The 26,834-nt window shown below is 44.1% G+C and overlaps 1 protein-coding gene across 1 annotated transcript; it reads right to left on the bottom strand.

The window, feature by feature from the left end:
- Positions 1-23,094: 23,094 nt before the first annotated feature.
- Positions 23,095-24,712, bottom strand: LOC104590987 (GDSL esterase/lipase At5g03980-like). The gene is made up of 4 exons (XM_088886396.1): positions 24,329-24,712; positions 24,058-24,206; positions 23,645-23,918; positions 23,095-23,527 (listed from the first exon to the last, which is right to left on the bottom strand). Exons 3-4 carry the CDS (start codon positions 23,856-23,858, stop codon positions 23,310-23,312), a joined length of 432 nt encoding a protein of 143 aa, XP_088742522.1. The 5' UTR covers positions 23,859-23,918; positions 24,058-24,206; positions 24,329-24,712; the 3' UTR covers positions 23,095-23,309.
- Positions 24,713-26,834: the final 2,122 nt, after the last annotated feature.

Raw genomic sequence — 26,834 nt, forward strand, 5'->3', positions numbered from 1 at the left:
AGCTAAGCAAAAATGAGCCATTTTCATCACTTATCACTCCACCTAGCCAATGCAAGACAGATTTGGTACTTTGTTACCTTTATGCAATCAATGATACCATTAGATTTCATTAAAATATGAATGACACTAGTTTTCAGTCTATAGGTATCAATTTAACATGAGTACTGGGTAAAGGAATACAGAGATCCCAATGTCAGTTCGTTTCTCCACACCCATATCTTTGAATGATCACCAACAACTTAGGTATGTTGATTGATGAAATTAAGCAAGAAAGACCATTTAATCTTAGTGTGGTTTGTAACATTCTTCATCATCACTAATAGAAAAACAGCATTTGAGACAAACCACTTCATATACAAGAATGGACGTGAAATGCGAATTTATTCCCCTTCTGCCTTGTTGGGTGCTATATAGTAGGTACTATTTAAATCCTTTTATCAGCTTATATTTTACAGAGTTATGATTTATGGAGTGAGCAATCCAACCGTTACAGGTTTTAGTGGATGCGGTTGACTAATAGAAAACCGTTACAGGTTTGTGTGGGGAAAGTAGATATGTTTGCTTTGTGTGTTGTGTTTGTCAAATGTAAAGTAAAATTAAAAATGTAATGTCAGTATATTCTTTAGAAAAAAAAGTGAAGTATGGAGAGATCTCCACATACAATTCGCCTATGCATGTCCCTCTATGATGTAATCTATTTGTCAAATAATTGTTTCAGGCTCTGTTCCTGCGCCATGTTCACTGTACTTGTATGGAGAGATGTTCAGATACAATTGCCCTATGCCTGCAGTTTCCAGGTCATCCATCACAATGGACTTTCCTCTCTCTCTCTCTCTCTCTCTCTCCATTGATATTGCCAAGGTTCAGTTTAACAGAGTTGATCATACACATCACACTAATCTTCCATAGTTCAATATAAAAGCATTCTAGTGTTTCCTTAACTATTCCCATTATAAGCAACTTTTTGGTCCAAAAACTATTTTTATGTACTATTTTGAATTAAATATATGAAAATTTGGGTTATTTTGGTTAACAATGCCCGTCCTACCAATCAAACTATCAAACTAATAAGAACAGAAATTTGGGTTATTCCTATGGATGTCTAAACAACATACATACACATACCAAACTAGTTCAAATTTTGGGTTGGTCCTATGGATGTCTCAACTAATTGCTAAACAAGGTAAAGCTTGCCCGAGACTACAATATGGAGAACAAGGTGCATGTATAAAGGAGCATATATTTTGATTTTAATCTACTATTTGGAATTAATTTTCACTCTTTGGTGGGTCTAGTTATTCAAAACATATCATTTTGATAGTTCTGCTCAAGTGGTACGACCTATAATTGAGTGTAAACCTAGTTTTGTATTTGTATTATCTTGTCATTTCTAAAATCAGAAATTTTTATTGTCTTCATTGTCCAAAATTATAATGTTCATTGGTTTAATGTTGCCATGTTGAGATTAGGGGCACTATCCCAGCCATCCACTAAAAACATGTACCTTATTGACAATTTTATAAGGCAATCCTTTCTTACCATCTCATGCTTACTTTGATGATAGATTTCTATTAACTTGAACATATTTATCTCTGATTAGCTGATTTCAAAATGTCTGACCTTGTATCAATGGAGTATGTTCATTAAACTATGGGAAACTTCAAAAGGTTATTGGTAAGGCAGAAAATGGAAATTTTAGTTCAATCTCCTAGTGAGTTAACCGTCATTTTTATAGGTGACTGGTGATTTCAATATATAATATTGAAAAGAAGGAAAGTATTAGTAGAGTTCTAGATACATGAGAGTATGCATCAAATGCAAAAATTATAATCAGTTCAATGACCTAATATACACCAAAATCAGGCAAAATAATATTTGTCTCGCAATCTCATTCCATTGAGACTTATAACTAGTCCAACTCAAATCTTCAAACCATTTAAAGACCACCCAACCCAAGATGGATGAACCAATGTCTCAACATATTCTCAGGTGTGTTCTTGTACATGTTTTCAAATTTTCTTCTATTTCTCTCTTTCTAAATGCCCCAAATTACAACTAAGGGGAATACCCTGTATCTTCTACTATACTTCAGTCCTTAAAGCATGGTAGAGTGGCTGAATTTGTTTGATCCTTCTATGCTTCAATCTGGAAAAGAAGTTCAAGAATATTATCAGGTTTTGACCAGTCAGTAAACTGGAATGCTCACTAGGTCATGGTTGTACCAGTTAACTGCTTGGTTAACAAACCAGAAAAAGCTATCATTTAACCAGGACTTGGAAAGGTAAATGTATCACTGGTTCAACCATTTGGTTCGGATTATTTCTTTCCTTGGTCATTATTTTTTGGAAGCAAAGAAGCTAATTGGGGCATGATAATACTACATTACAGAAGAATATGTGTCGGCACAGGTTTAGCTATTCTTTCACAGAAGGATATTCTGTCAAATTCACCTTACCATTATTAACTTTACATTGATCTTCTTACCAGAAAAGTTAGCTATATAGTATTTAATTATGAAAGTAAATGCAATCAATGATACCAAATACCTGTGCAACGGTGCCATATTTTAGTATAAATATTTTATCCAATACCAATATCCAAAAATACTGAAAAGAGTATTATGCACCTTGGAGGCTTGGGCAATGGAAAGTTGGGCTAGATATACTTATTTGTGACATAAGCTTAACATCTTTCACAGTTTGAGAAGTGGGTTGATCCGAAGTGTGGACAATCAACAGGAAGGATTAAGCATCCTGATTCACTATTGAGAGCTGTAGACACTTTAGTTAACCATGCAGAAGTCAATGCCATTGCAGTTGTGGGACGCTTTCCAGATGATGACATTGAAGAGGTGGAAGACTACCGAAAGGGGAAGGTATATTCTATGATACATTTATTTTCAGAGGTTCCCTTTCTACAGCCATTGGTTCTGAAATGTCTAAAGAATATATTAAAGTAGTGGCTGTAGAGTTGAAGACATGCATAATGTTGAAGATTCTATTTTTGAAACATCTAGTTTTTGTTGATTTGGACATGTGGAGACTGGAGCATCAAAATTTATCTTCTGAAAATATCTTTTACCTTCTATCTTTTTATATATGGAAATTCTCAATGTGACCTTACCATGGAAGCTATGCTTGCTCAATAACCAAAATTTTACTCTATGTGACCATACTATGGAATCTATTCTAGCTTAATCAAGAAAATATTTAGATGCATGCATACCCTGGAAAGATGCAGATATCATTGTTGGAAGAAGGTTAAACTTATGGGGAAGCGTGATAAGAAAATCAGATGGCTGCTGGAGGTAAAAGCACAACAATGATAAGCAAAGAAATTAGAATGATATTGGTGACAAGAAAAAAAGAAATTAGAATGATATTGAAGTTAACATATTTATCTTCAGCAATGATTGGAAGGTTGACTGTTGCTAATGTTAACTTATTTGTCTTTAATGCTATGTCAGAAAGACATGTGTAAGTCTACAAATACTGCTTTCAAATCAGAGAAGCAGATCCAATTTTGAATTATCAGCTCATTTCATTCACAGAAAGCCAATTAGTGGATTCTATTCTAGTTTTGATGTGTACCAATAAGTGGGTTGAAGTAGGTGAACACTTAGCAAGTTCATAGAATGGTATGGATTTATTACAATAGGCCCTACTAATAAATCTGAAAGATTTGGTATGTTTAAACATTGCCTAGTTCCTTATATCTGCTCATTTAACTAGTTGGGTTTGTGTTAGAGGACAAGGGCTATATACAATGATGGTCTTGGCTATTTGAGATATTGGGAGGGTTAGGCAGGGTACTGGCCATTTTTTCTTTTCTTTTTTCTTCATTTTTTTTTACACAAAGGTTCCAATGCCATAATTGGATCTGCATTCTCACATTTTCCAGCCCGAGTTTTACCATGAAAAATCCCTGCTTGTTTTAGAGAATCAGGATCTCTGAGGTTATAAGGTTTACTTAGGTTTATAGCCGGTTTCTTATTTTTTCTATAAGTTATTAACACTTCGGCTTTAAGGAAAGATAGATGTTTATATCTGTTAGAGTTAGCCGAATAAAGGTAGATTAGTCAACTCACCTTGCTTAAGTTATGAGCTTATGTGGCAGTCTTATTAGAGGTTCTCTGTCCCATACTTAAGTAGGGGCAGTTTAGTCCTTGTACATTTAATTAGAAGCCTAATCACTATTAAGAGGTCGACTGATAGGGTTTAGCTATCAGGTTCGACAGTTCTTTCATCCTCTTCTTCTTCTCTTCTTCTTCTTCTTCTTCTTTTCCTTCTCTTTCTTCTTCTCCTTACTGGTTCGGACTACTGTAGCTACAGTAGAAACATGGTATCAGAGCGTGACAACTTCAGTTCGTGACCTATTTCAGTTCGTGACAACTTCAGTTCGTGCTTCAGTTCTCTCCTTTTCTTCTCTGGGCTGTCAATGGAGAAAAGTGGTTCGTCCCAAGCCTGAAACAGCACAGCTCTTCTTTTTTCTGGTGCACAGAACCTCCTTTCCTAAGAAAACAATTTCAGCAGTGAATGGTTGGCTGAAGCTCTCAAACGAAGGTTGGTTATCTCTCCTCTATGTGCTGTTGGTATTTCTGGGTTGAAAATCTTCAAGAACTTGAGAGGACTGATCAGAACCTAGAGAACTAGGTTGGTTGTTGCCCTGGTTCTTGGAAAAATTCCAAGAACAGGCTGTGTTTACAGTGACCAAATGGTGTAAGGGCTGCTACTGTAGGTGGCCGAATGGTGCAAGGTGTAATGCAATGGTACTAGTTGAGTTTTTGTTGGTCTTGTGGTGCCCTCTTAAAAGCGTTAAAGCAGGTCTGTATTGTGTCTGACAGCTATGGCTGTGTGGTGGTGCTTGTGATGCACAAACTCTGTTGAGTAGTTGTAAGAGAGCTTGCATGTGGTTAGTAAGTGCTGAATTAATGTCGGTGTAGTCTGTGTTTTTTTTTGTGAAGTCAGTAGTGGTGTGGATAAGAACAAAGGCGTGTGTATCTATCATTGTGTTTAGGGACTGCTGTAGGTTCTGGAACATCAAACTCTTGACAGCAACACTTAGTTGGTGATTGGGAATTCAGATTAGAGGCAGCATTGAAAGAGTATCATGGCAGCAATGGGAGATGGCTGTAGTGATCAGAAACCTAGTGTGGTGGTTTCCTCTGACTATCTAGGTGTACAGATGACCTCAATTAAACTGAATGGTGAGAACTATGTTCCATGGGCCAAGTTGGTGGAAGTTTTTCTCAAGGCAAAGAGAAAAGTGAAGCATGTGAAAGAAGATAAACCACCGACTGACTCTCTAGGGTTTGATGATTGGGAACAGGAGGATGCTCAAATCATGACATGGCTATGGAACAGTATGAAACCCAAAATAAGTGCCAACTTCATGTTCTTAGATACAGCTAAGGACATATGGGAACATGCCAAGAAGCTGTATTCTGGGCAAGATAATACTACAAGGGTATATCAGCTCTATGAGGAGTACTTTGGTCTGCAACAAGGAAATAAAACCCTAGAAGAGTACTATGCCAGTATGAAGAACCTCAGAAATGAATTCAATGTCTATCATCCTCTCACTCCAGATGTTAAGGTTCAGCAACAACAGAGGAAACAACTAGATGTCACAAGGTTCTTAGTGGGGTTGAAATCAGAGTATGAACCAGTTAGGGCCCAAATATTGGGGGGCTCTACCCTTCCTACACTTGAGGAAGTGTTTGCTCGGCTTCGCAGGATTTCTTTGGGACAGACAGAGAATCCCACACAGTCTGATAGATCAGCTTTTGTGACAGCTAGAGGAGGTAGACGTGGTATGAAAGGGGGAGGACATGCCTCTCGAGGAGGTCGTGGTGGTTCCATATTTGGCCGTGGTGGTGGTCGTGACTCAAGGGGAGGCTGTGGCAAAGAAAAAGGCAGCTCTACAAGGAAGTGTACCCACTGTGGCAGGGAAGGACATTCCGTAAATTTCTGTTATGATCTTCATGGCTGCCCTCCCTCTAAATGGGCCAATCATGCTGTTGCTGGTGGGGTTGATGTCAGTGATAATCAACAGGCAGACCTAACTCCTTCCACATCTACATCTGTTTCCGGAAGGGAGATGGTGAGTGTACCGCGTGATGAGTATGAGCGGTTCCTTCAGTCCACTTCACAGCACACTACTGCTACTCTTGCCCACTCAGGTATAGCTTGCCTATCATCTAAAACCTCTCCTTGGATTATTGACTCTGGAGCCTCTGATCACATGACCGGGACTCCAGGTGTGTTCTCTTCTCTCTCTAAAACTTCCACATCTCAAACTGTTACCTTGCCAATGGTTCCTCCTCTCCCATCTGTGGTGTTCGCAATGTTGACATGTCTTCTCTTTCTTTATCATCTGTTCTATATGTCCCTAAGTTTTCATTCAATCTTATGTCTGTTAGTAAATTAACCAAGACTCTTAACTGCTTTGTTACTTTTTTCCCTTCCTCTTGTGTTTTTCAGGATCTCAGGACGGGGAAGAAGATTGGTAGGGGGCATGAAGCTGGTGGATTGTATTACCTTGACAGTGGTGGATCGTCAGTTGCACTTCAGACTTCACTCACTCCTCTACAGTGGCATTGTCGACTGGGGCATCCTTCTCTCAAGGCACTCAAGATACTAGTTCCGTCTTTGAGTCATTTGTCAGTGTTACAGTGTGAGTCATGTCATTTTGGGAAACATCGTCGTGTTTCCTTCAGTCCTAGAGTTAAAAATCGTATGTTGAGTCCTTTTACTTTGGTTCATTCAGATGTTTGGGGCCCGATCAAAATAGAGTCTTATAATGGTTACAAGTATTTTATCACTTTTATTGATGATTGTTCAAGAATGACATGGATTTATTTAATGAAAGAAAGGAGTTAATTATTTTCCATTTTTCAAAAATTCCATGCTGAAATACGTACACAATTTGGTGTTCCAATCAAAGTTCTTCGTTCAGATAATGGTCATGAATATTTTCTAACTTCCTTTCAACAGTATTTAGAACAACATGGCATCATTCATCAAACTTCTTGTGCATCCACTCCTCAACAAAATGGGGTGGCTGAACGGAAGAACCGTCATCTCCTTGAAACAACTCGGTCTATTCTTCATCATATGAATGTTCCTAAACGGTTTTGGAGTGATGCTGTACTTACTGCCTGTTTCCTCATTAATCAGATGCCCTCCTTTATTCTTCATGGTCGGTCTCCCTTCTCTACCTTGTTCCCCACCTTGTCTCCCTTTCTATTAACACCTCGTATCTTTGGCTGTGTGTGCTTTGTTCACAATCTGAGTCCTGGAATAGACAAGTTGGATGCACGCTCTGTTAAGTGTGTCTTTCTTGGCTACTCTCGAACTCAAAAAGGGTACAAGTGTTACAATCCCATTACTCGGAAGTGCTATGTCTGTCTTGATGTCACATTTTTTGAGTCTGTTCCCTTCTTCTCAGGAACTGAAGCATCTTCGTCTCCACCTTTACTTCCTCTTCCTCTTCCGGTCAGTGATCCCGTTCCGGGTGTTCCTGTTGGAGTTGACTCGTCACCTCATCCAGTGCAGATCCCTACTGAACGACCACCAATTCGGCAAGTGTATACATGTCGAACGACACCGGCCCCTCCTCCAGCTTCTACCTTGTCCGTGGATCCTGTCGTTGCTCCTGTTGCTGAACCTTCAGGACTTGACCTACCCATTGCCTTACGGAAAGGTAAACGTAGTTCTACTCTCCATCCCATTTCCAATTTTGTTTCAGTATCTCGCCTTTCCACCTCACATCGCCAATTTGTTTCACTATTGTCATCTATTTCCATACCTAACAATGTCCAAGAGGCTCTTAGTTCACCTGGGTGGAGGCAGTCAATGGAGGAGGAACTCTCTGCTCTTCAGCATACTCACACGTGGGAGTTCACTACTTTTCCTCCTAGTAAGCATGTTGTGGGTTGTAAATGGGTGTATACTGTTAAATACTTGCCAGATGGTAGTGTGGAGCGTCTGAAAGCCAGACTTGTTGCTAAAGGGTATTCACAGTTGTATGGAGTGGACTATATGGAGGCCTTCTCTCCAATGGCTAAGATTAGCTCTGTCCGTGTGTTAATTTCCCTGGCAATTATGTATGATTGGCCCTTATTTCAACTTGACATAAAAAATGCCTTCCTTCATGGTCGCCTTATAGAGGAGGTATATATGGAGCAACCACCTGGGTTTGTTGCTTAGGGGGAGGCTGGTAAGGTGTGCAGACTGAAAAAGGCAATTTATGGGTTGAAACAATCGCCTCATGCTTGGTTCGGAAAGTTTAGTGAAGTGGTGAAGAATTTTGGAATGAAACAATGCCAGGTTGATCACTTAGTGTTCAGTTATGACTCAGAAGCTAGAAAGATTTTATTAGTGGTCTATGTGGATGATATTGTCATAACTTGCAATGACAAATTGGGGATCGACAAACTCAAGGTCTTTCTACAAAATCATTTTCAAACAAAAGACCTTGGGACATTGAAGTATTTCTTGGGTATAGAAGTTGCTAGATCAAGACAAGGTGTAAACCTGTGCCAAAGAAAATATTTTCTCGATCTATTGGATGAAACAGGACTGTTAGGTGCAAAACCAGCTGAGACTCCTATGGAACCAAATGTTAAGTTGAGCAGTGATACATGGGAAATATTTGATGATCCTAGAAGGTATAGACGACTAGTGGGGAAGCTGAACTATTTGACTATCACGAGACTAGACATCTCCTTTGCAGTTAGTGTGGTGAGCCAATTTATGCAGAACTCTCGTATATCTCACTGGGATGCAGTTCTTAGAATTGTAAGATATTTGAAAGGAGCTCCGGGCCGTGGGCTATTGTATAAACCAGGAGGAAAACTTGAAGTAGTTGGGTACATGGATGCAGATTGGGCGGGCTCTGTGTCTGATAGAAGATCTACTACAGGTTACTGCACATTTCTTGGAGGAAATCTTGTGACGTGGAAGAGTAAAAAGCAGACGGTTGTGGCTAGAAGCAGTGCTGAAGCCGAGTACAGAGCCATGACACACACTACATGTGAATTAGTGTGGTTGAGGAATCTCCTACAAGAAATCGGGTTCCACATGGATAAACCTATGAAGTTGTACTGTGACAATCAAGCTGCGCTCCATATCTCATCCAACCCTGTTTTTCATGAGAGAACAAAGCACATAGAGATTGATTGCCACTTTGTGAGGGAGAAGGTTCTTACTGGAGAGATAAGCACAGAACATGTAAGCTCAGGTGATTAGTGGGCAGATTTGTTTACAAAAGCCTTAAGCTCAGGGAGAGTGAACTATATATGTAACAAGCTGGGATTATATGACATATATTCTCCAGCTTGAGGGGGAGTGTTAGAGTTAGCCGAATAAGGGTAGATTAGTCAACTCACCTTGGTTAAGTTATGAGCTTATGTGACGGTCTTATTAGAGGTTCTCTGTCCCATACTTAAGTAGGGGCAGTTTAGTCCTTGTACATTTAATTAGTAGGCTAATCACTATTAAGAGGTCGACTGATAGGGTTTAGCTATCAGGTTCGACAGTTCTTTCATCTTCTTCTTCTTCTCCTTCTCTTTCTTCTTCTCCTTACTGGTTCGGACTACTGTAGCTACAGTAGAAACAATATCTTTATGGCTTTGTTTTAAGTTCAATAATTGGACAGTGAATTAAGGAAGAATTAAATTGCTCTTTGTAAATATTTTTCATGCTTCAATGGTGAGATTTGTTCTTGTTTAAGGCTATTGACACTCTAGATCTTGTAGACTATAGAGGTTATAGTGGTTTAGTTTTAAGTTCAGTAAACACGTATATGACAATTATTCTTTTGGACAATGCATGCTTCAATGGAAAATACCATTGAAGCATGGTGTTTTCCATGCTGGCTAGTGAAACTCTAGCTCTTGTAGACCGTAGAGGTTATTGTGGCATGACTCAATTATCTTATTCGATCTTATTATTTCTCTGTATTTTTTGTTCCTTTTATTTATGTACTCTTAATTTTGTATCAAGATTACCTTATTCTAAACCCATAGTTTGTATTTCTTCTAGTTAGTTAATTAGACTAGATTCTTCACTAAAAACCTAGCATCTAATGTCAATGGTGGAACAACACCAAGCATCTTATTGACTGGTTGTACATTTTACCACTTTGAATGTCTTATAATTTTGGTGGATTCTAGTGTCAAGAGCCCCTTGAATCATGAAGGACAAGAGACAAAACGCACCACCCCTGCATATATAGAAAAAAACACATGCTTATGTTTTGTATGTTTGTGATAGATGAAGCCCACAATGATAGAATTGCATAATGAGTTCTTGTTTTTTACATCTTGCAGGGAATTGATTTGCTCACAGGAGTGGAGGCAGTTATAAGCCATCTAGTTGTGAAGGAGTTCCAGATCCTTTATGCACATGCTCCTGCATTATTGCCACTTCCTATAAGCTTATCTTTATGCCCAAGGTCAGATGCTGAGGAGGTCAATTAAATCTTTTGTCTGGATAGTAGAGACAATTATTGATCCTTCCATATGTTTTCTTTTTTGAACCCAAAAGGCATAATTTCATTCAACAGAAATAGCTACACCTCATGACTGACTATAGGTCGAATAAAACCTGGCATGATTGGCCAGGTCATGGATCTGTTATGGGAGATAGCAAACTGAGCTAATTTGTGGGCTACTCCATTACACAATCGAGATGTAACAAGCAAATTGCACTGTGAGAAGGAAGAGCGAAGAGTGTGGCAATCAACTATAGTGGTGTGGATTCTCCAAGGAGGATGAGCACCAGAACAAATTGCCTCGATGACTGCCTTAGCATTGCTCTCTAGTTGGATAGCCTCCATCAACATGCACTGGGAAAGCCTCAGACCTTCCAGTACTGCTATTCCTTCAGCTTCTTCAGACGTGGAGCAAACAGATGGCTCAGAATTAAGCAACCCATATGATCTCTGATGATGATTCCCACTACAGCTTTATGTGGTGACCAAGCTCCTTCAGAATTGATTTTCAAGGTGTTGACTGTGGTTTCAACCTGATGGTGCACAATCCGGCCGGTCCTACCTATCAATGACCTTGCCTCTGAACGGAGCTACAGGGAACCTGAAATGGAGAAGATGAGGAAGCTCCGGGGGGAACTCAGTGTGATTGCTCCGAAGCTCAAGTTAGAATTCTCTCAATGGCAAGATAAAACCAGATGGCGCAAAGTTCACATACCTTGTTCTTGGGGGGTAGGGAGCCTTTTATAACCACCTCGTGCACTCACTTCTAAGCTTCTGTTAGATCGGGTATGATTATTTCTGAGCTCCTGCTAGTTCGGATGTCATCCCCTCTGCTGGACAGAACCGCCACTGCTCTCTTTGTCGGAGCCGTCTCTGCGGCTGGTGACGATGGTGGCAGGTGGCCGTTGGAGTGCGGCTGTCAAGCGTCAGATCCCAAGTCAGTCAGGTGCGCCGCCCTTGGATACGAACATCCTTGGTGTCAGGTATGGTACGTTTGTTCAGTTTGGCGTCCTGGAGGCGAAGTGCTGGAGTGGTGAGCGATGTGAAGTCTTGAGTTCGGATAGGGGAGTGTCCCGAACTGCCATGGGACGAACCGGTTTGGGTTGTTGCCTTGTGTGAGGTTCGGAACCTAAGGGAGAGTTCGGGCTCCTTGCAAGGAGTTCGGGCTCCTTGTAGGGAGTTCAGGCCCCTAGTAGGGAGTTCGGACTGCTGGTTCCTCCCTTCGGTGCTTGCGCTTTGGGCGCGCTGTTGTGCCGAGCTGTTGCCTTTGCCACATTGAGTGATTATGAGGTCGGGCCAAATCTTCCTTCATCAATTGCCCCCCCACTTCTCGTTCAAGGGGCTTGCCTTGGCGCGAGGAGTTCACGAGGTGGCAGGTGGATTTGTCCCGTATTTCGAACTGGTTTTGACTGATAGCGCGAGGTGTTCGTCCGGATTTTTCTGAGTTTCTCGAGCACCAAAGAGACGGAAAATGCAGCAATCTGTCTAAAAATGCTGACAGACGTGGCGGCGCACGCTTATCTCAAATTTCAAAAAAGCGCGCCGCTGCGAGACGTGACAGCGGGTCTTTTCAAATTTGAAAAAACGCACCGCTGCCGCTTTTAATGCGAGGAGACAAGCGTTGTCTTTCTGTCAGTTTCAGAAAGACGTGCGCTGGCGTTCTATCAGTTTCGGAAAGACGTGCGTCAATCACGTCTTGGTCTTTGTGGACGTGTGGTCAGCGCGACTGTGGGCCGTCGGATTGGCTTTGATCTGAGCCGTTGATTCTCGGTTACTGTGAGTATAAATAGTGGGGGACCCCAGTCGTTGTCACTTCTGCGCTTTACTTCTTGAGCTCACGTCCAAGTTTCAGCTCGCGTCCAAGTTTTTAGTTCGCACTTTAGCTTGTGTTCAAGTTTCCGCAGTTCATTCAAGCCTCTTTCCGGGTGAGTACTTTCCTGGAATCCATCTACTCCTCCCGATGTCTAGCTCGGATAGCTCTGATAGTTCTTCAAGGGGGTCCGATGCAGGTTCTACGAACCAAGTTGCATCCCCTGATGGTCCTAGCGAACCTAAGGTAAAACTTGAGGAAGAGTTCGAGCCCGTAGGCCGAGTCGCCTTGGGAAGTTTGGCATCCACCTCTCGTCAAGGTCAGATGTTAGACAAGTTTGGGCCCTCGACTATGACGCCCGAGGGGTTTCAATCCCTTATTACTCAGTTTAACCTGCCTGGGGAGTACGCCTACTTCATACCTTCGGACAGTTTCCCTTGGGAGCACGGTCCTAATGAGATCATGATATTCCGGGAGCAGCTCGCCGCGGGGTTGCGCCTGCCTTTCCACCCTCTCCTTGTCGAGGTCATGAACCACTTTGGCGTTACTGTCGACCAGCTTCACCCGAACTCCATTCGTAACTTGGTGGGGACAATCTCCCTATTTTGCGAACAGGGTTTTCCTTTAGACTTGGAGATTTTCTCTTCCATCTTAATGCTTAAGAAGCAAGCGGGTCCCCTTCCCGGGCGTAGGTGGGCATATTACCTGCCTCCTCGCCCGGGTTTTAAGCTTTTACATGAACTTCCCAACAAGGTCCTGGCGTGGAAGAGGGACTACTTCGGGGTGCGAAGTGTACTAGGGTGGCCGTTTCAGACCGGGTGGGGGATGGCCACCCCTGACTCCGGTGTTACGCTTGACAAAGAGACGGTGAAAGGCCTCCGGCAATGGGCGCGGCTTGGGCTAAAGTGCCATCAGTATCTGACGGAGGCCAAGCTCATTGCAGCCGGCCTGAGTTCGGGTAGGTTCCTTACTTAGAGGTTCTGTTTTGCTCTGTTTCTTTTGTTTTTTCTGATGCCGATCTTTTTTGCAGGTGTGATGGACTCAGAAAGGACTCATGGTGGGCACTTGTTTCAAGGCATGAAGAGGAGGAAGCAAGTCGCCAAACGAACTCGTGCCGAGCTGCCCCAGGATGCGGAGCCCGAGGTACCAGACTACTCATCAGAGGATCCGCCCAGGGAGCCTGAGATGGCTCCTCCAATGCAAGAAGCGGCAGGGGCCCCTTATGCTGAGACTACTTACACGGGGGCTTCCACCTACTCTGGTGCTCCTGCTTACTTTGGGTCTGCTCATACGCGAGCTGGGCCCTCAGGCTCGGGGGCCCAAGGGGAATTCAGGAGTGTGCTGTCGCCGACCCACGCTCTTCAGAAGAGTAGGGAGGCCATTTTCCCCGAGGAGGTCGCGGCGTGGACTGATCTCCCTTTGCACCAGGTGGCCTGTCGTGCTGTCACTCATGCCATGGTGGTAAGTCCGATTTTTTATCGAGCTCTTTTTCTTTTATCCCTCTTGCTGTCGTTCTTTTGATCACTTGTTCTTTCCTTTTGGTAGGTGAATTCTTCTATTCATGCCTTGGCGGCCTAGGTGGAAAGGAGCTCGAGGCAGGTGCGAGTTGCCGAAGAGGCTCTTTGTGCTGCCGAGACGACTTCCCGAGCTGCTGAGGCGGCTGCTCGCGCTGCCGAGGAGGCTGCTCGCGTTGCACAGATCAGGCAGGCGAGGTCTCAGAGAGATGCCGAGGCCATGGGAGTAGTGGTGAAGCACATGGCGGACCTGAGGCTGGATCTGCAGCATCAGGTTGAGTACCTTCAGGAGGACATTAGGGAGAGGACGTAGATCTTTTCTCAAGGCATCGAAGATGCCAAGAAGAAGGTTGTCGATGAGTACATCGCCTCGCCGCGCTTTGATGATCTGATGGTGGACTCGTACAGAAGGGGTTTTAAACTAAGCCGGTGGATGATCTGGAATACGTACCCCAAGCTCGATATCTGTGCCATATCCACTTCGCGCATAACTCGGGAGATGACCAATGCTGCTGATGGTGAGCCAGATTCTAAGGGTGAGGCAGGGCCTTCGGGTATCGTTGAAGTACCTTCCGATAATGAAGAAGTAGCTCCGGGCTTGTAAAATTTTTTGTTTGAAATGTACTCCCTTATTTTGAAATGGAATGACTTTGGTGTTCTTTCTCCCGAATTGAATGTATTTGCCGAACTGACCATACGTCCGATCTGTTTCCTGCCCGGGTTATCGCACTCGCACGGTCTGTTTTGGTGTTAATACTTAGTCTCTGAGATGCCGATGTCCCTATTAGCTCGTTGTCTCCGCTTTGCCTTTGGCTGAATTTTCTTTGCTTGCCTATGCCGAGGTTCCTTCGTTAGCTCGGCATCCTAGCCCTTAGGCTTTGGTAGCGATTTTGTCCACTTCGCTTGGTGGTCTATAGGTAGTATCGCCTTAAGTTGACGATGTTCCACACTCGGGGTACTTGCTTACCCTCTAAGGTTTCGAGCTCGTATGCCCCCCCGAGTGCTTTCTTTACTCTGTAGGGCCCTTCCCAATTTGGTCCAAGTTTGCCCACGCCGGGTTTGGGTACCATGATCTTACGGAGAACCAGGTCGTTGACGTGGGAGCTCCGCTTCTTTACTCTGGCGTTGTAGTATCGATCTATTTTTGCTGGTAGGCCGTTGTCTGGATGTGCGCGAGGTCTCTTACCTCATCCAGTAGGTCGAGGTTGGTGCGTAACTCATCTCCATTTGTCTAATCGTCATATGCTTCTAGTCGCAATGTAGGTATTTCGATTTCCGCCAGGATTACCGCTTGGTGTCGTAGGTGAGGTTAAAGGGGGTCTCTCCCGTGGCGGTTTTTTTCGTAGTTCGGTGAGCCCATAGAGCACTTGGTAGCTCGTCCGCCCACAACCCTTTAGCTCGGTCTAGTCGTGCTTTCAGTCCGCAGAGGATGGCTCTGTTCATTACTTCTGTCTGACCGTTTGCCTGCGGGTGTGCGACCGATGTGAAGTTCTGACGAATTCCCATATCTTGGCACCATTCTTGGAACTTGATATCCTCGAATTGTTTGCCGTTGTCGGAGATCAGTACCTGAGGTAGCCCGAAGCGACATACTATGTTCCTCCAAAAGAAGCTCTGTATGTTTCGGGCTGTGATCGTTGCCAGAGGTTCAACTTCTATCCATTTTGTGAAGTAATCTACTAACACCACTAGGAACTTTCTCCCACCTGTTGCTGGCGGGAAAGGCCCCAGGAGGTCGATGCCCCACTGCGCAAAGGGCCATGGACTGGTGAGGTACTTGAGGTCGGCAGCAGGCTGATAGTGGATATTGGCATGCTTTTGACACTTGTCACATTTTCTGACGAGCTCGACCGCCTCTGCCTTCATCATTGGCCAGTAGTATCCTTGTCGAAGTGCCTTTTGGGCGAGGGCTCTGCCCCTCAAGTGTCCGCCGCACAGACCTTCATGGGTGTCGCGTAGTACGAGCTCAGCTTCGGTAGGTCGCAAGCAACGTAGGTAGGGGAGCATGTAAGACCGTCGGTACAACCGTTCGTCTATTATGACATATTTGGCTACCTGGCGCTGCACCCTCTTGGTTGCATTGCGGTCCGCAGGGAGGGATCCATCTAGCAAGAAGCTCGCGAGTGGGTCGATCCAGCTCGGCTCTGCTTCAAGGACGGGAGCGACCTCCTCTGCCCCACCAAGAATGCTAGGCCGAGGTAAGTCCTCTATGTACACAGTTCTCATGGTGTTGTGACTCGTGCTGGATAACCGGGACAGGGCGTCGGCCTCAGTGTTCTCTGACCTCGGGATTTGTCTGATGGAGTGTGACTGGAAGTTGAGCAGAGCCTCCTTTACTTTTGCCAAGTATGCAATCATAGTGAGCTCGTGTGCTTGGTATTCGCCCGTAACCTGGTTGACCACAAGCTGGGAATCACTACAGATAACTATGTGCTTTGCTCTTACCTTTTGCGCTAGGTTCAGCCCAGCTATCAGTGCCTCGTACTCCGCCTCATTGTTGGATGCCACAAACTCAAAGCGTAGTGCGTATTCCAATTTTGTGCCACCCGGGCCGCGTAGGACTATTCTAGCCCCGCTGCCCTACTGGTTCGAGGAGCCATCTACGTGAAGGATCCAGGGCTCCTCATCCCAGTTCGCGTTTGGCCTAACCAGGAGAGATGCCACACTGGCTGCTACTTCACGGGGTTCGGACACTATTGGCTTGGGAGCTCCGGGCTCACCCGAACTGGGGATCTCGAGCTCAACCTGCCCAGGGACTTCGAGGCTGAACGTGCACTCGGCGATACGGGAGGTCGTACTCGCTGAGCTCAATGGCCCACTTCGTTAGCCGACCGGAAACCTCGGGCTTAAGTAAGACTTGCCTCAGAGGTTTGTCAGTCAAGACCACGACAGTGTGAGCCTGGAAATACGGGCGGAGTTTCCGAGCTGCAATTACCAGCGCATACGCTAGCTTTTCTATCTACGGGTATCTCGCCTCTGATCCCTGCAGAATTTTACTAACATAATAGACAAGCCGTTGGACCCGATCTGCTTCTTTTATTAGTACCGAACTGACCGCCTCGTCACTTGCCGAGAGGTATAGTTCCAAGACCTCGCCCTCCTCGGGCCTGGCCAGGGTTGGCACAGTAGCGAGGTAGCTCTTTAGCTCGTCGAACGCAAGCTGGCAGTCTCGGGTCCATTCGAACCCTTTGCCTTTGATTGCCTTAAAGAAAGGTAGATAGCGGTCTGCCGATTTGGACATAAAGCAACTTAGGGCGGCTATGCGACCGTTTAGCCTCTGAACTTCTTCTACTTTTCGGGGTGGTCTCATATCTAGGATGGCCTTTATCTTGTCCGGGTTGGCCTCAATACCGTGCCAGTTGACAATGTACCCTAGGAACTTACCCGAGGTGACACCGAAGACACATTTGTTGGGGTTTAGTTTCATGCTAAATTGACGCAGAATTTGGAAGACAGAATCTAAGTCGTGTATTCAATCTTGTGAGAACTGCGTCTTGTCGACCATGTCGTCTACATAACATTCTATTTTTGTGCCAATTAAGGGCAGAAACAGCTTATTTACAAGTCTTTGGAAGGTCGCCCCAGCATTCTTCAGTCCGAAGGGCATGACCTTGTAATAGTACAGGCCGAACTCAGTTATGAAGCTGGTTTTTTCCTCATCGGACCGGTCCATCCTGATTTGGTTGTAGCCTGAGTAGGCGTCCAAGAAGCTTAGCAACTCATGTCCCGAGGTCGCGTCCACTAGGCGGTCAATTCTAGGGAGGGGGAAGCAGTCTTTTGGGCAAGCTCGGTTCAGGTCGGTGTAGTCGACGCACATGCGCCATTTGCCGTTTGCCTTTTTCACCAGTATTGGGTTGGCTACCCAGCTCGGGTAATGAACTTCCCTTATGAAGTCTACTGCGAGGAGCTTTTCAACCTCCTCGTCGACCGCTCTCCAGCGCTCTGGGGCTAAGTTGCGTTTCTTATGTCTAACGGGTCTGACTACAGGGTCAGTGTTAAGTTTGTGAGTTATAAGGCCTGAGTCAATACCGGGCATATCGGCCGCGGACCATGCAAAAACATCTAAGTTTTGAAGTAAGAAACTCACCAATTCGGTTTGTAGAGGCTCCTTGACGGAAGCACCGATCCGTAGCCGAAGTTGGTATCGCGACCGTTTCCTCTGTAGGCGAGGCTCGTTCTTCGCCCTGCTCCGTAGGCCACTCCAGCTCGAAGTCGTCGGCCGCCTTGGTTTTTCCCTTCAGGGTGGCAACATAACACTTGCGGGATTCAAGCTGGTCGCCCCGCGCTACCCCCACACCGAAGTCTGTAGGGAACTTCATTGCCAGATAGTAGGTGGAGACCACTGCCCGCAGAATATGTGTAATTGACCGCCCTATTATGGCAATGTATGGGGAGGGGGTCGCGACCACCAGGAAATCGTGGTTGAGTCTGACCGCACAAGGCCATGGGGTGTCTTTGATCGTCATCAAGATCTCGGTCCGCCTCTTGTTTAACGGTGTGTAATCCGTCTGAACTGCTAAGGGAGCTCGGGGCGGTGGGCTTGGCTTCGCCTCTCGAGCCGGGTTTCTTCTGTCACCTTGGTTGGAGGGCTCACCTTCTCTTTTCCTTTTCTCGACCCCGCCTTCGGTCCTTTGGTTGATCTCTTCCTCCGTTCTCATGAACTTGTCCGCGAGCTTGAGGAATTCGGCCACGGTCGCGGGTTGGCTGGCTACCATGTGCCATTTGAACTCCTTGTGCGTTACTCCTCTCTTGGTCGTCGTGAGCTGTACCGCGGGGTCTAATCGCGGTATTTGCAAGCACGCTTCATTGAACCGCTTGATGTAGCCCCGGATGGATTCTCCTTCTCTCTGGACTACTCCGACGATGCTTTCCTCAGTTCTGGGGCACCGCTTGCTGGTAACGAAGTGTGCGATGAAGACCTGCACGAACTGGGTCCAGCTTCTTATCGACCCGGGGGCTAGGTTCCTGTACCAGGTGCGGGCCACCCCCTTGAAGGTGGTGGTGAAGGCCACGCACATGCACGATTCACTGGCCCTAGTGAGGTGCATTTGGGACTGGAAAGCATCAACATGGCCGTTGGGGTCAAAGGACCCATCATACTTGTCCAAAGGTGGGAGCTTGAAGTCTCTGGGCATGGGGACTGCTAGAAGTTCTGATGCGAGGGGGGGAAGGAACTGAGGAATTGGGGCAGCTTTTACCTCGTCCGAGCTCGTCTCTTCCTTACCTTTGAGCTCGGGCAGGACATGGGTGGCAGCTCGGCGACTTCGCCGGCGCCTTCGTTGTTGAGTGGGCCTGGTACTGGCGCTACTGGCCTCTGTGTTGCTGAGCTCGATGGGCCCGAAATGTTGGTAGTCTACTGCCAGGGCGCTGAATCGGTTCTTTGTGAGCGGGAACTCAGGCTTGGAGCGCCGAGGTGCAGACTTTGCGGGCGAGGTTCCCGACCCGCCTGCGAGCTGCGAGGTGGGGGTGGTTTTCCTTTCCCTTCGGCCTCAGGATGAGGCTTTTAAGTTAGGGGGGTTCTGGAGTTGGGAGGCTTCTCCTCGGTGAGGGTGTCCACCCTGAGGGGAGGCCTTAATCGGCTTCAGAGCAGGGTGCCGAGGTGGAAGCAGTGACTGGTTCAGGGGTAGTTGGGGGAACTGTTGCTGATAGTGGTGTTGAGAGAGGTGGTGTAGTACTTGGTGCTGTTGGAGTTGATGCTGCTAGAATTGCTGCATTTGGGCTTGCATTGCCCGCATGCATTGCATCAGGTCATCAAACTGGTTCTGGCGGGTCGCCAGGGGGACAACAGTTGGTTCAGCAAAAGTTGTTTCGATAGGGAGTGGAAGAGGGACGTTCGTGGCAGGAAGGTTTACGGGCGCCACTGCTTGTGGCGCATTCAAGCTGGGGATCCCATCCATCGGGAGGGGGATGGTGAACTGTTCGATGCACACCACGGGGACTTGGAGTTGTTCCCCGGTGGCGTTCATCTCTGTGCCACGTCCGACATTGCTGGAAGAAGCCATGAGTGTTAGGGTTTTTTGGGAAAGGAAGGGGTTATTAGAGTTTTAGAGGTAGGCTTTTAGAAGCTTTCCCATAGACGACGCCAATTGATGGTGCACAATCCGGCCGGTCCTACCTGTCAATGACCTTGCCTCTGAACGGAGCTATAGGGAACCTGAAATGGAGAAGATGAGGAAGCTCCGGGGGGAACCCGGTGTGATTGCTACGAAGCTCAAGTTAGAATTCTCTTAAAGGCAAGATAAAACCAGATGGTGCAAAGTTCACATGCCTTGTTCTTGGGGGGTAGGGTGCCTTTTATAACCACCTCGCGCACTCACTTCTAAGCTTCTGTCAGATCGGGTATGATTATTTCTGAGCTTCTACCAGTTTGGATGTCATCCCCTTTGCTGGACAGAACCACCACTGCTCTCTTTGTCGGAGCCGTCTCTGCGGCTGGTGACGACGGTGGCAGGTGGCCGTTGGAGTGCAGCTGTCAAGCATCAGATCCCAAGTCAGTCAGGTGCGCCGCCCTTGGATATAGACATCCTCGGTGTCAGGTATGGTACGTTTGTTCAGTTTGGCATCCTGGAGGTGAAGTGCTGGAGTGGTGAGCGAGGTGAAGTCTTGAGTTCGGATAGGGGAGTGTCCCGAACTGCCATGGGATGGGCCGGTTCGGGTTGTTGCCTTGTGTGAGGCTCGGGGCCTAAGGGAGAGTTCGGGCTCCTTACAGGGAGTTCGGGCTCCTTGTAGGGAGTTCGGGCTCCTTGTAGGGAGTTCGGGCCCCTTGTAGGGAGTTCGGACTGCTGGTTCCTCCCTTCGGTGCTCGCGCTTTGGGCGCGCTGTTGCCTTTGCCACATTGAGTGATTACGTGGTCGGGCCAAATTCTCCTTCATCACAATCCAATGATGAGAGCTTTGCGTAGGATTTGGATTAGACCCAGATTCACTAGGGTTATTACTGAGAGTTTTTTGCAAATCTTCAATATGTACCTTGGCTGAATTAACCATGCTTATTGGAGAGAAGTTAATACCTTGGAAAATTGCTTAGTTTTTGGCCTTCCAAATGTACCAAATAAACACCTTACCTTGGGTGAATATAGGTATGGTGGAATGGCTAAGAGATGTTACTCAATTGACCCTGTTTGTAGACTCAGTTTGGAAAGCTCAGAAACTTTTGGAACATTTATTCTTATCTTGCCCAACAGGTGGTCCTATTTGGCTAGCTTCTCCTATGAGTTTCAGGGAAATGGAAAGCAATTTTGGAGATCCTTCCATATGTTCATTTGTAGCTGGAAAATATTAATTCAAAAACCACAAATATTGCTCAGAACGTTCATTGTTCGTTATCCATTTATGGACATTTTTATTTCTATAGCATCTTGCTACAACTATTGTCTTAGTTAGAAATACCCTTAGGTCTTTCAATGGAAATGCCTTCAAATTATGGCCAAAAAAACTGGACAGTTGAGTTTCTAGGGGCTCTTTTTGGAGTGTAATGATGCAATCCCATGATTTAATTGGATATGGTAATTTTCTCTTTTTGGCAACCAGGTCTTGTGGCATGCATAATCTTTAGGGATGCCAGTAAAACTAATTTAAGGTCTTTTCCATAATAAATAATTGGAGATTTTTCATATTCTCTTTCTTTTTATTATGGTGTGTTTTGGAGGGGTCAGACACTCTAGTTAGGGCATAACCACATGTCTGTGTATGGACATCTACTGGGACCCTGGGCGAACTGAAAATACAAAAGAAATATATTTCTAGACATCCAAAATAATTTGATATCTTGGACAAGGACACAGTTAAAAGATACACAAGTACATGTTAAAGAAAAAACCAGACTAACAAGGATGGTTTTAGTCAATTTTTTTAAATTGAGAATGGTATTCCATAAATGGATTTCTCTTGTTTCCTTTATAAGAAAAATTTTATTACTCTTAATCTGATGCTGATAGTGTATTCTTCCTGTTGATGCTTGTGGTGGGGATGGTGCTCTTGCATTTTCCACTCTGTGGTTTGTGAAGCGTATGACTGAACTGAGTAATGGGAGACAAATCTAAATATTTTATTTCTTCATAGAAAAGGAAAATGTTTTCATTCATTTGATCCAAGCCTTGCATTTATCCTACTGTAAAAATCTGCATTGCATCTGAGGTCTGATAACATGAAAGAGCTAAACCAATTATGTTACAGCCTCTGATATGTGCTGTTGAGGAGAACCAAACAGTTCTTGATGATACACCTGATAAACTTGGTTTAAAAGAGGTATATATAACATCCTTTGCTTACATTTCTATTGTGATAAACTATTTTCTTCCTTATATTTGGCCATCTGAGAATTTGGGTATATGAAAGAATGGTAAATATCATATGCAAGTCAAAGTTTCAAACCATTGGGAAGCTGTGGATGTCATTGCAGCTCACAAGGCTGGGGTAGACCCAAAGCCGCTCCAAATAAATGCAATAAATCAAATTAGCTCTTCCGTTGTACCTTCTTATAATGACTATTTAGCTCGAAGTGCCGCATGTCTTTCTTGATCAATTCTGTTTTTTTAAGCTTGCCAGTTTTCGGTGTACTACACAAGTTTATTTTGTAGCCATTGTTACGGTCAGAAGTAGGCACATTTTTTTTCTTTTTCTTTTTCTTTTTTTTTTTTTTTACTGTAAGCCATTGTTACTGTATGGTTTCCTATCAATGTATCAACAAATTTAATTCTGAAATGGAAGTTTATGTTTTCTGCAATGAGTGGTCATTGATACCCCACTTAAAACATTGCTTTTAAGCACCTCTTCCAAAAATGCTACCACTCACAATAACCAGGTGGTTCAAGCAATCTGTGCAAACTATCATAAAGATCAACCAAATAAAGGGCTCTATCGGGGCTGAAGCTTGCTACTAAAACTTGAAATATTCCAATATTCCTAGGTAGTAAAGATCTCTTATCTTTATGTTACAAAACTGGAAAAATTCCCTTAAGGTGGTGGAAACAACCAATCAAATCTCCATTAGCACTAGATTTTTCGATGTTGGAGTAAGCAAACGATTAATAACTCTTTTAAAATGTTTGAATTTGGATTTGCCACTGAAAGGGTGATTTCTTGACATTCAAAGTTGTGGTCTCTGATTTAATGTCACAACTCACAATTACCATGCGCAAGTCTGTGAGCCAAGAGTTTAGCATATATTACCACCAGTGCTTTTAAAAACCAGCAGGACTGGGACCAACAGTTTAAAACAGGTTCAGTGGTTAAACTAACAAACCAATTGAATTGCACTCAGAAACAGGAATGGTTTCAGGACTGACTTAAGAACTTGTTTAATGCTTCCCATCACTCTTTACACTAATTTCATAAAATTTTAATGGTTACCTTACAAGATTAAGAAGAGAGAGATAAAAAAGAAAGAAAACAAGAAGGGTAAAACACTAGACCCAAAATGAGGTTCCAAACAATTGAATTAGTAATCTCTTTCTAATCAAGCTTTGTGACTATTGCACCAAAACTGATTCAAATAACACACTGGATTTCTGGCATTATGCTGTGCATAAGGAAATCTGCCATATGCTTGTAAGCTTTCTCTGTCAAATGGATGCCATCCCAACTCACGTGTGTTTCTGGGTCAGGACAAACTGGAACCCCAGGAGCTCCACACATCTTACTCAGATCGAAGTTGTAGTCACCTCCAGTTCCACAGCAGGCTTTCTGTAGAGATTTCTCTTCAAATCCTGTACTCCAAGATAAAGATATACGGAATGAGGAAAAAGGGATTGATAATTGATTTTTAATTTTCCTATCAAGCTACAAAATGATTATTTGGCCACAGAAGATGAAAGCAAACTTACCAAGAGAAGGAGCATGGCTCAGTACCCACTGAAGGACAGTGTAGTAGTCAGCATATACAATAGTGACATCACGGTACTCCTTCCTCAGCTGTTTCAGTGCTCTTTGGAGGTTATCATTGTGAAACATTACCAAGTTATTCAAGCCTTTCAGGCACTTGAGTTCATCATAAGCTGCTGGGTCATCACTTCTAAAAGCTGTGAGATAAATTGGCATGCATCCTATTGGGAAATTGCCTGGAACGATCACTGTTCGTGCCCCAAGATCTATCACTTTCTGCACACAACATGAGACGATAAAGCTTGAGCAATAATATTTCAACCAAGTAAAAACTAATCAATCAAGATTACAAATTAAAGAACCTTTGCTTGGAAATATAAAATGATAATGTTGAGGAGGTAGACAAGAGACTTACTCTAGCAGCATCCTTGATTTTCTGGAGGATATAAGGCACATAACTCTGAATCTCTCTTATTGTTTTTCCTTGAAAGAATGCATAGTTATAGTCATTCCCTCCAATCTCTCCCACTAGAAATAAGGCCTTTTCGAGCTTGTGGGCACACTCTAAACAAAGATCAAAGAAAATAGGCAATTCAACAACTGAAACTAAAGAGTAATCTTCTTAATTGGAACTGTAACAGTGGTATAATTGAGCAAATTTAAATCAAGCGTTCAATGTGACATACCTGTATTGGTGTAGCAGATGGATTTTAGATGGTCTTTGGGTGAGCAGAAACAGCAAGTGGAAGAAGGAAACAACTAATAATAAATATCAGAGACAGAGACAGCATCGACTTCTTGTTGATGGCCATTGTGGGAAGAAGAAGAAGATGAAGAAGAAGATGAAGAAGAAAAGAACTTAATAAACAGAACTGCACAACTATTGATGATCGTAAGCGAGAGTAATGGTACGTAAGTAGAGGCTCTATTAATTTATAGATGAAGAGAAAAAACAACCTAGTGTTACGTTATTTCTAGTTGTAGTTGTAGTAGGAAACTGAATTTGTCCGCCCCCGGATTAGGCCTTTAGACTGCCACCTTAGAACTCAGGCGGTGGTCATTAGTCCGCCCCCCTAAGCCTTTGTTGGCTTACATCAAGGCTGCTGCCCTTGACGACTAGTTCGGGTTAAGAATGAGGTCTAGAGTCAAAAAAGGGCTGAGTGACAGCAAGAAAAAGGAGGATGAAGGCAAATGTTAGCTAAAATGGGAAACACGTCGTACATATGTGATAGAAGAAGTGAATGTGACGCTCTTCCCATTGTTACGAAGAAAAGTCTCACTTTGACTCACCTTTAAAACGTTTTTTGATTTCCTTTTTTTTTTTATCAAAATTCCTATAATACAGTACACCTGCTTTGCATTGTATCACAATCACGTTCCTCCTCCACTAGTCCACTGATGCCAACTGTAACTGCAAGGTGGGGTATTGTGAAAATTCCCCATCCCCCCCGCGCCCCCCGAGTTCGAGTTTGGATGGGCTTTATCAATTATCACAGAGCGCGCCCGACGCCCCGTCCCCTCCGTGCAATTTGGGGAGATGTTCCTAATGCCAATGGGTTGTTGGATCGTCCAATTGAAAATTGCTCCTGTTATGAATGGTCCAATTCACAATCAATGATGATACCTTGTTTTCCAAAAGTTTTGTACATTTCGATGACGTATCTTTGAGATTCACTCTGAATCCGACATTTTTTTTTCTTAAGAGTGAACTCTGCCATTGAATTGGCATTGGCAACCCAGTTCAAAATGAGAGGCTGAGGTTGATCGTCCTTTCAGATCAAGTGTACCATCCATATTTCTCGCCAAAACCAAACCTAATCACTGTGATTTAAAAGCTTTTTATCTTTTTAATTAATCAGTGTACTAGGGAATAGGGATTGCATCATAAGCTTTGAGGGCTCTTTGATATTTTTCCTCTAGACCAGACTGTATTTAAGACCAAGGCAACCTATGATGATGATAGTGAGATGAGTCTCTAACGAGTAACGACTCGAAGACTCCCTATGATACACTATGTATATGTTTGGCGCTGATGGGTGGCTCCAGGAAATACACTATGTATTTAAGATTAAGGCATTGTTGGAATCATTGCTGTCAGGTAGGATGTTTCTTGGAGCAATAGTAATTTTTTCTGTTTGGTACCAATGCTTTAGGAAACGTTTTCTGTACTTCTAACCATTATCCATTGCCACATCACTACCTTATTGGCAGCAACAAGCTGCAGCTCCAGGAAATGCCAAATTTGGCATTGCTCCAAGCCATACCTTCCCGATTTTCAAGGCATGGCTTGGAGCACCATTTTCTATGGAAAAACAGTTCCAAATAGAAGGTCGTTTCCTGGTGCATCATTTTTTCCTACATGGTGCTGATGTGGCATTGTTTTTTGGAGCAACAACAACGGTTCCAAATAGACGCTATAGCAAATATTCCAATGGTTAAGTTAGCCCAAGTAGTTTGAAAGCCAAGGTGTCGAGGTGCTTGAGAGTTAAAAGCAAAGGTGAAACAGTGCATAAGAGACATGCATGCCTATTCTTGTCCTACTTAGGTGTGGACCTTTTAAATGTGATGTTGGTGGGGCTTTGTAACACTTCTCACATCGCCTTGCAATGACTACTAACTCTATTAAGAATAGATACCACATGGTCAAGCCTTCAATATACATTGAAATCGAGCATAAGCCTTTCTTGCAAAGAGCTAGGGGTGAGCAAAAAAAACAAAAAATTGAACCGATTGAAACCAAACCAAAAAATTGGTTAACCGAATTGGTCGATTCAGTTTCGGTTTGGTGTTTTTAAAAATCAAAGGTACCAATTCAGTTTCGATTAACCAATATAGAAAACCGGTAGTTAACCGAACCGATAGGTATATATATTATTTATTATTTAAAATATAATATTTGATATATGATGATGCACGTTTTGGCAGTTCCCGGCTGGCTAGTGACTCAGATGCCTAGCTGAATAATCCCTACCTAGAATGTGGCTTAGACGCCTAGCTGAATGGTTCCTACCTGGAAGGTGGTTTGGATGCCTAACTGAATGGTGACGAGCTGGAGAGGTGAAGAGGTGGCTCTGATGCCTAGTTGAATGGTGACGAGATAGAGAGGTGGCTCTAATGCTTAGATGAATGGTGACAAGCTAGAGAGGTGACTCTAATGCCTAACTGAGTGGTGACAAGCTGGAGAGGTGGCTC

The sequence above is a fragment of the Nelumbo nucifera genome, chromosome 4 (assembly GCF_055504915.1).
Source record: "Nelumbo nucifera cultivar China Antique chromosome 4, China Antique-T2T, whole genome shotgun sequence".
In the NCBI taxonomy this organism is placed as follows: Eukaryota; Viridiplantae; Streptophyta; class Magnoliopsida; order Proteales; family Nelumbonaceae; genus Nelumbo; species Nelumbo nucifera.

What these genes read in the sequence shown, in the direction of transcription:
- LOC104590987 (XM_088886396.1), bottom strand. Translation starts at nt 23,858, where the DNA reads ATGCCAATTTATCTCACAGCTTTTAGAAGTGATGACCCAGCAGCTTAT. An exon ending in GAGCCATGCTCCTTCTCTTG is followed by an intron (nt 23,528 to 23,644) that starts GTAAGTTTGCTT and finishes CTTGGAGTACAG; the next exon opens with GATTTGAAGAGAAATCTCTA.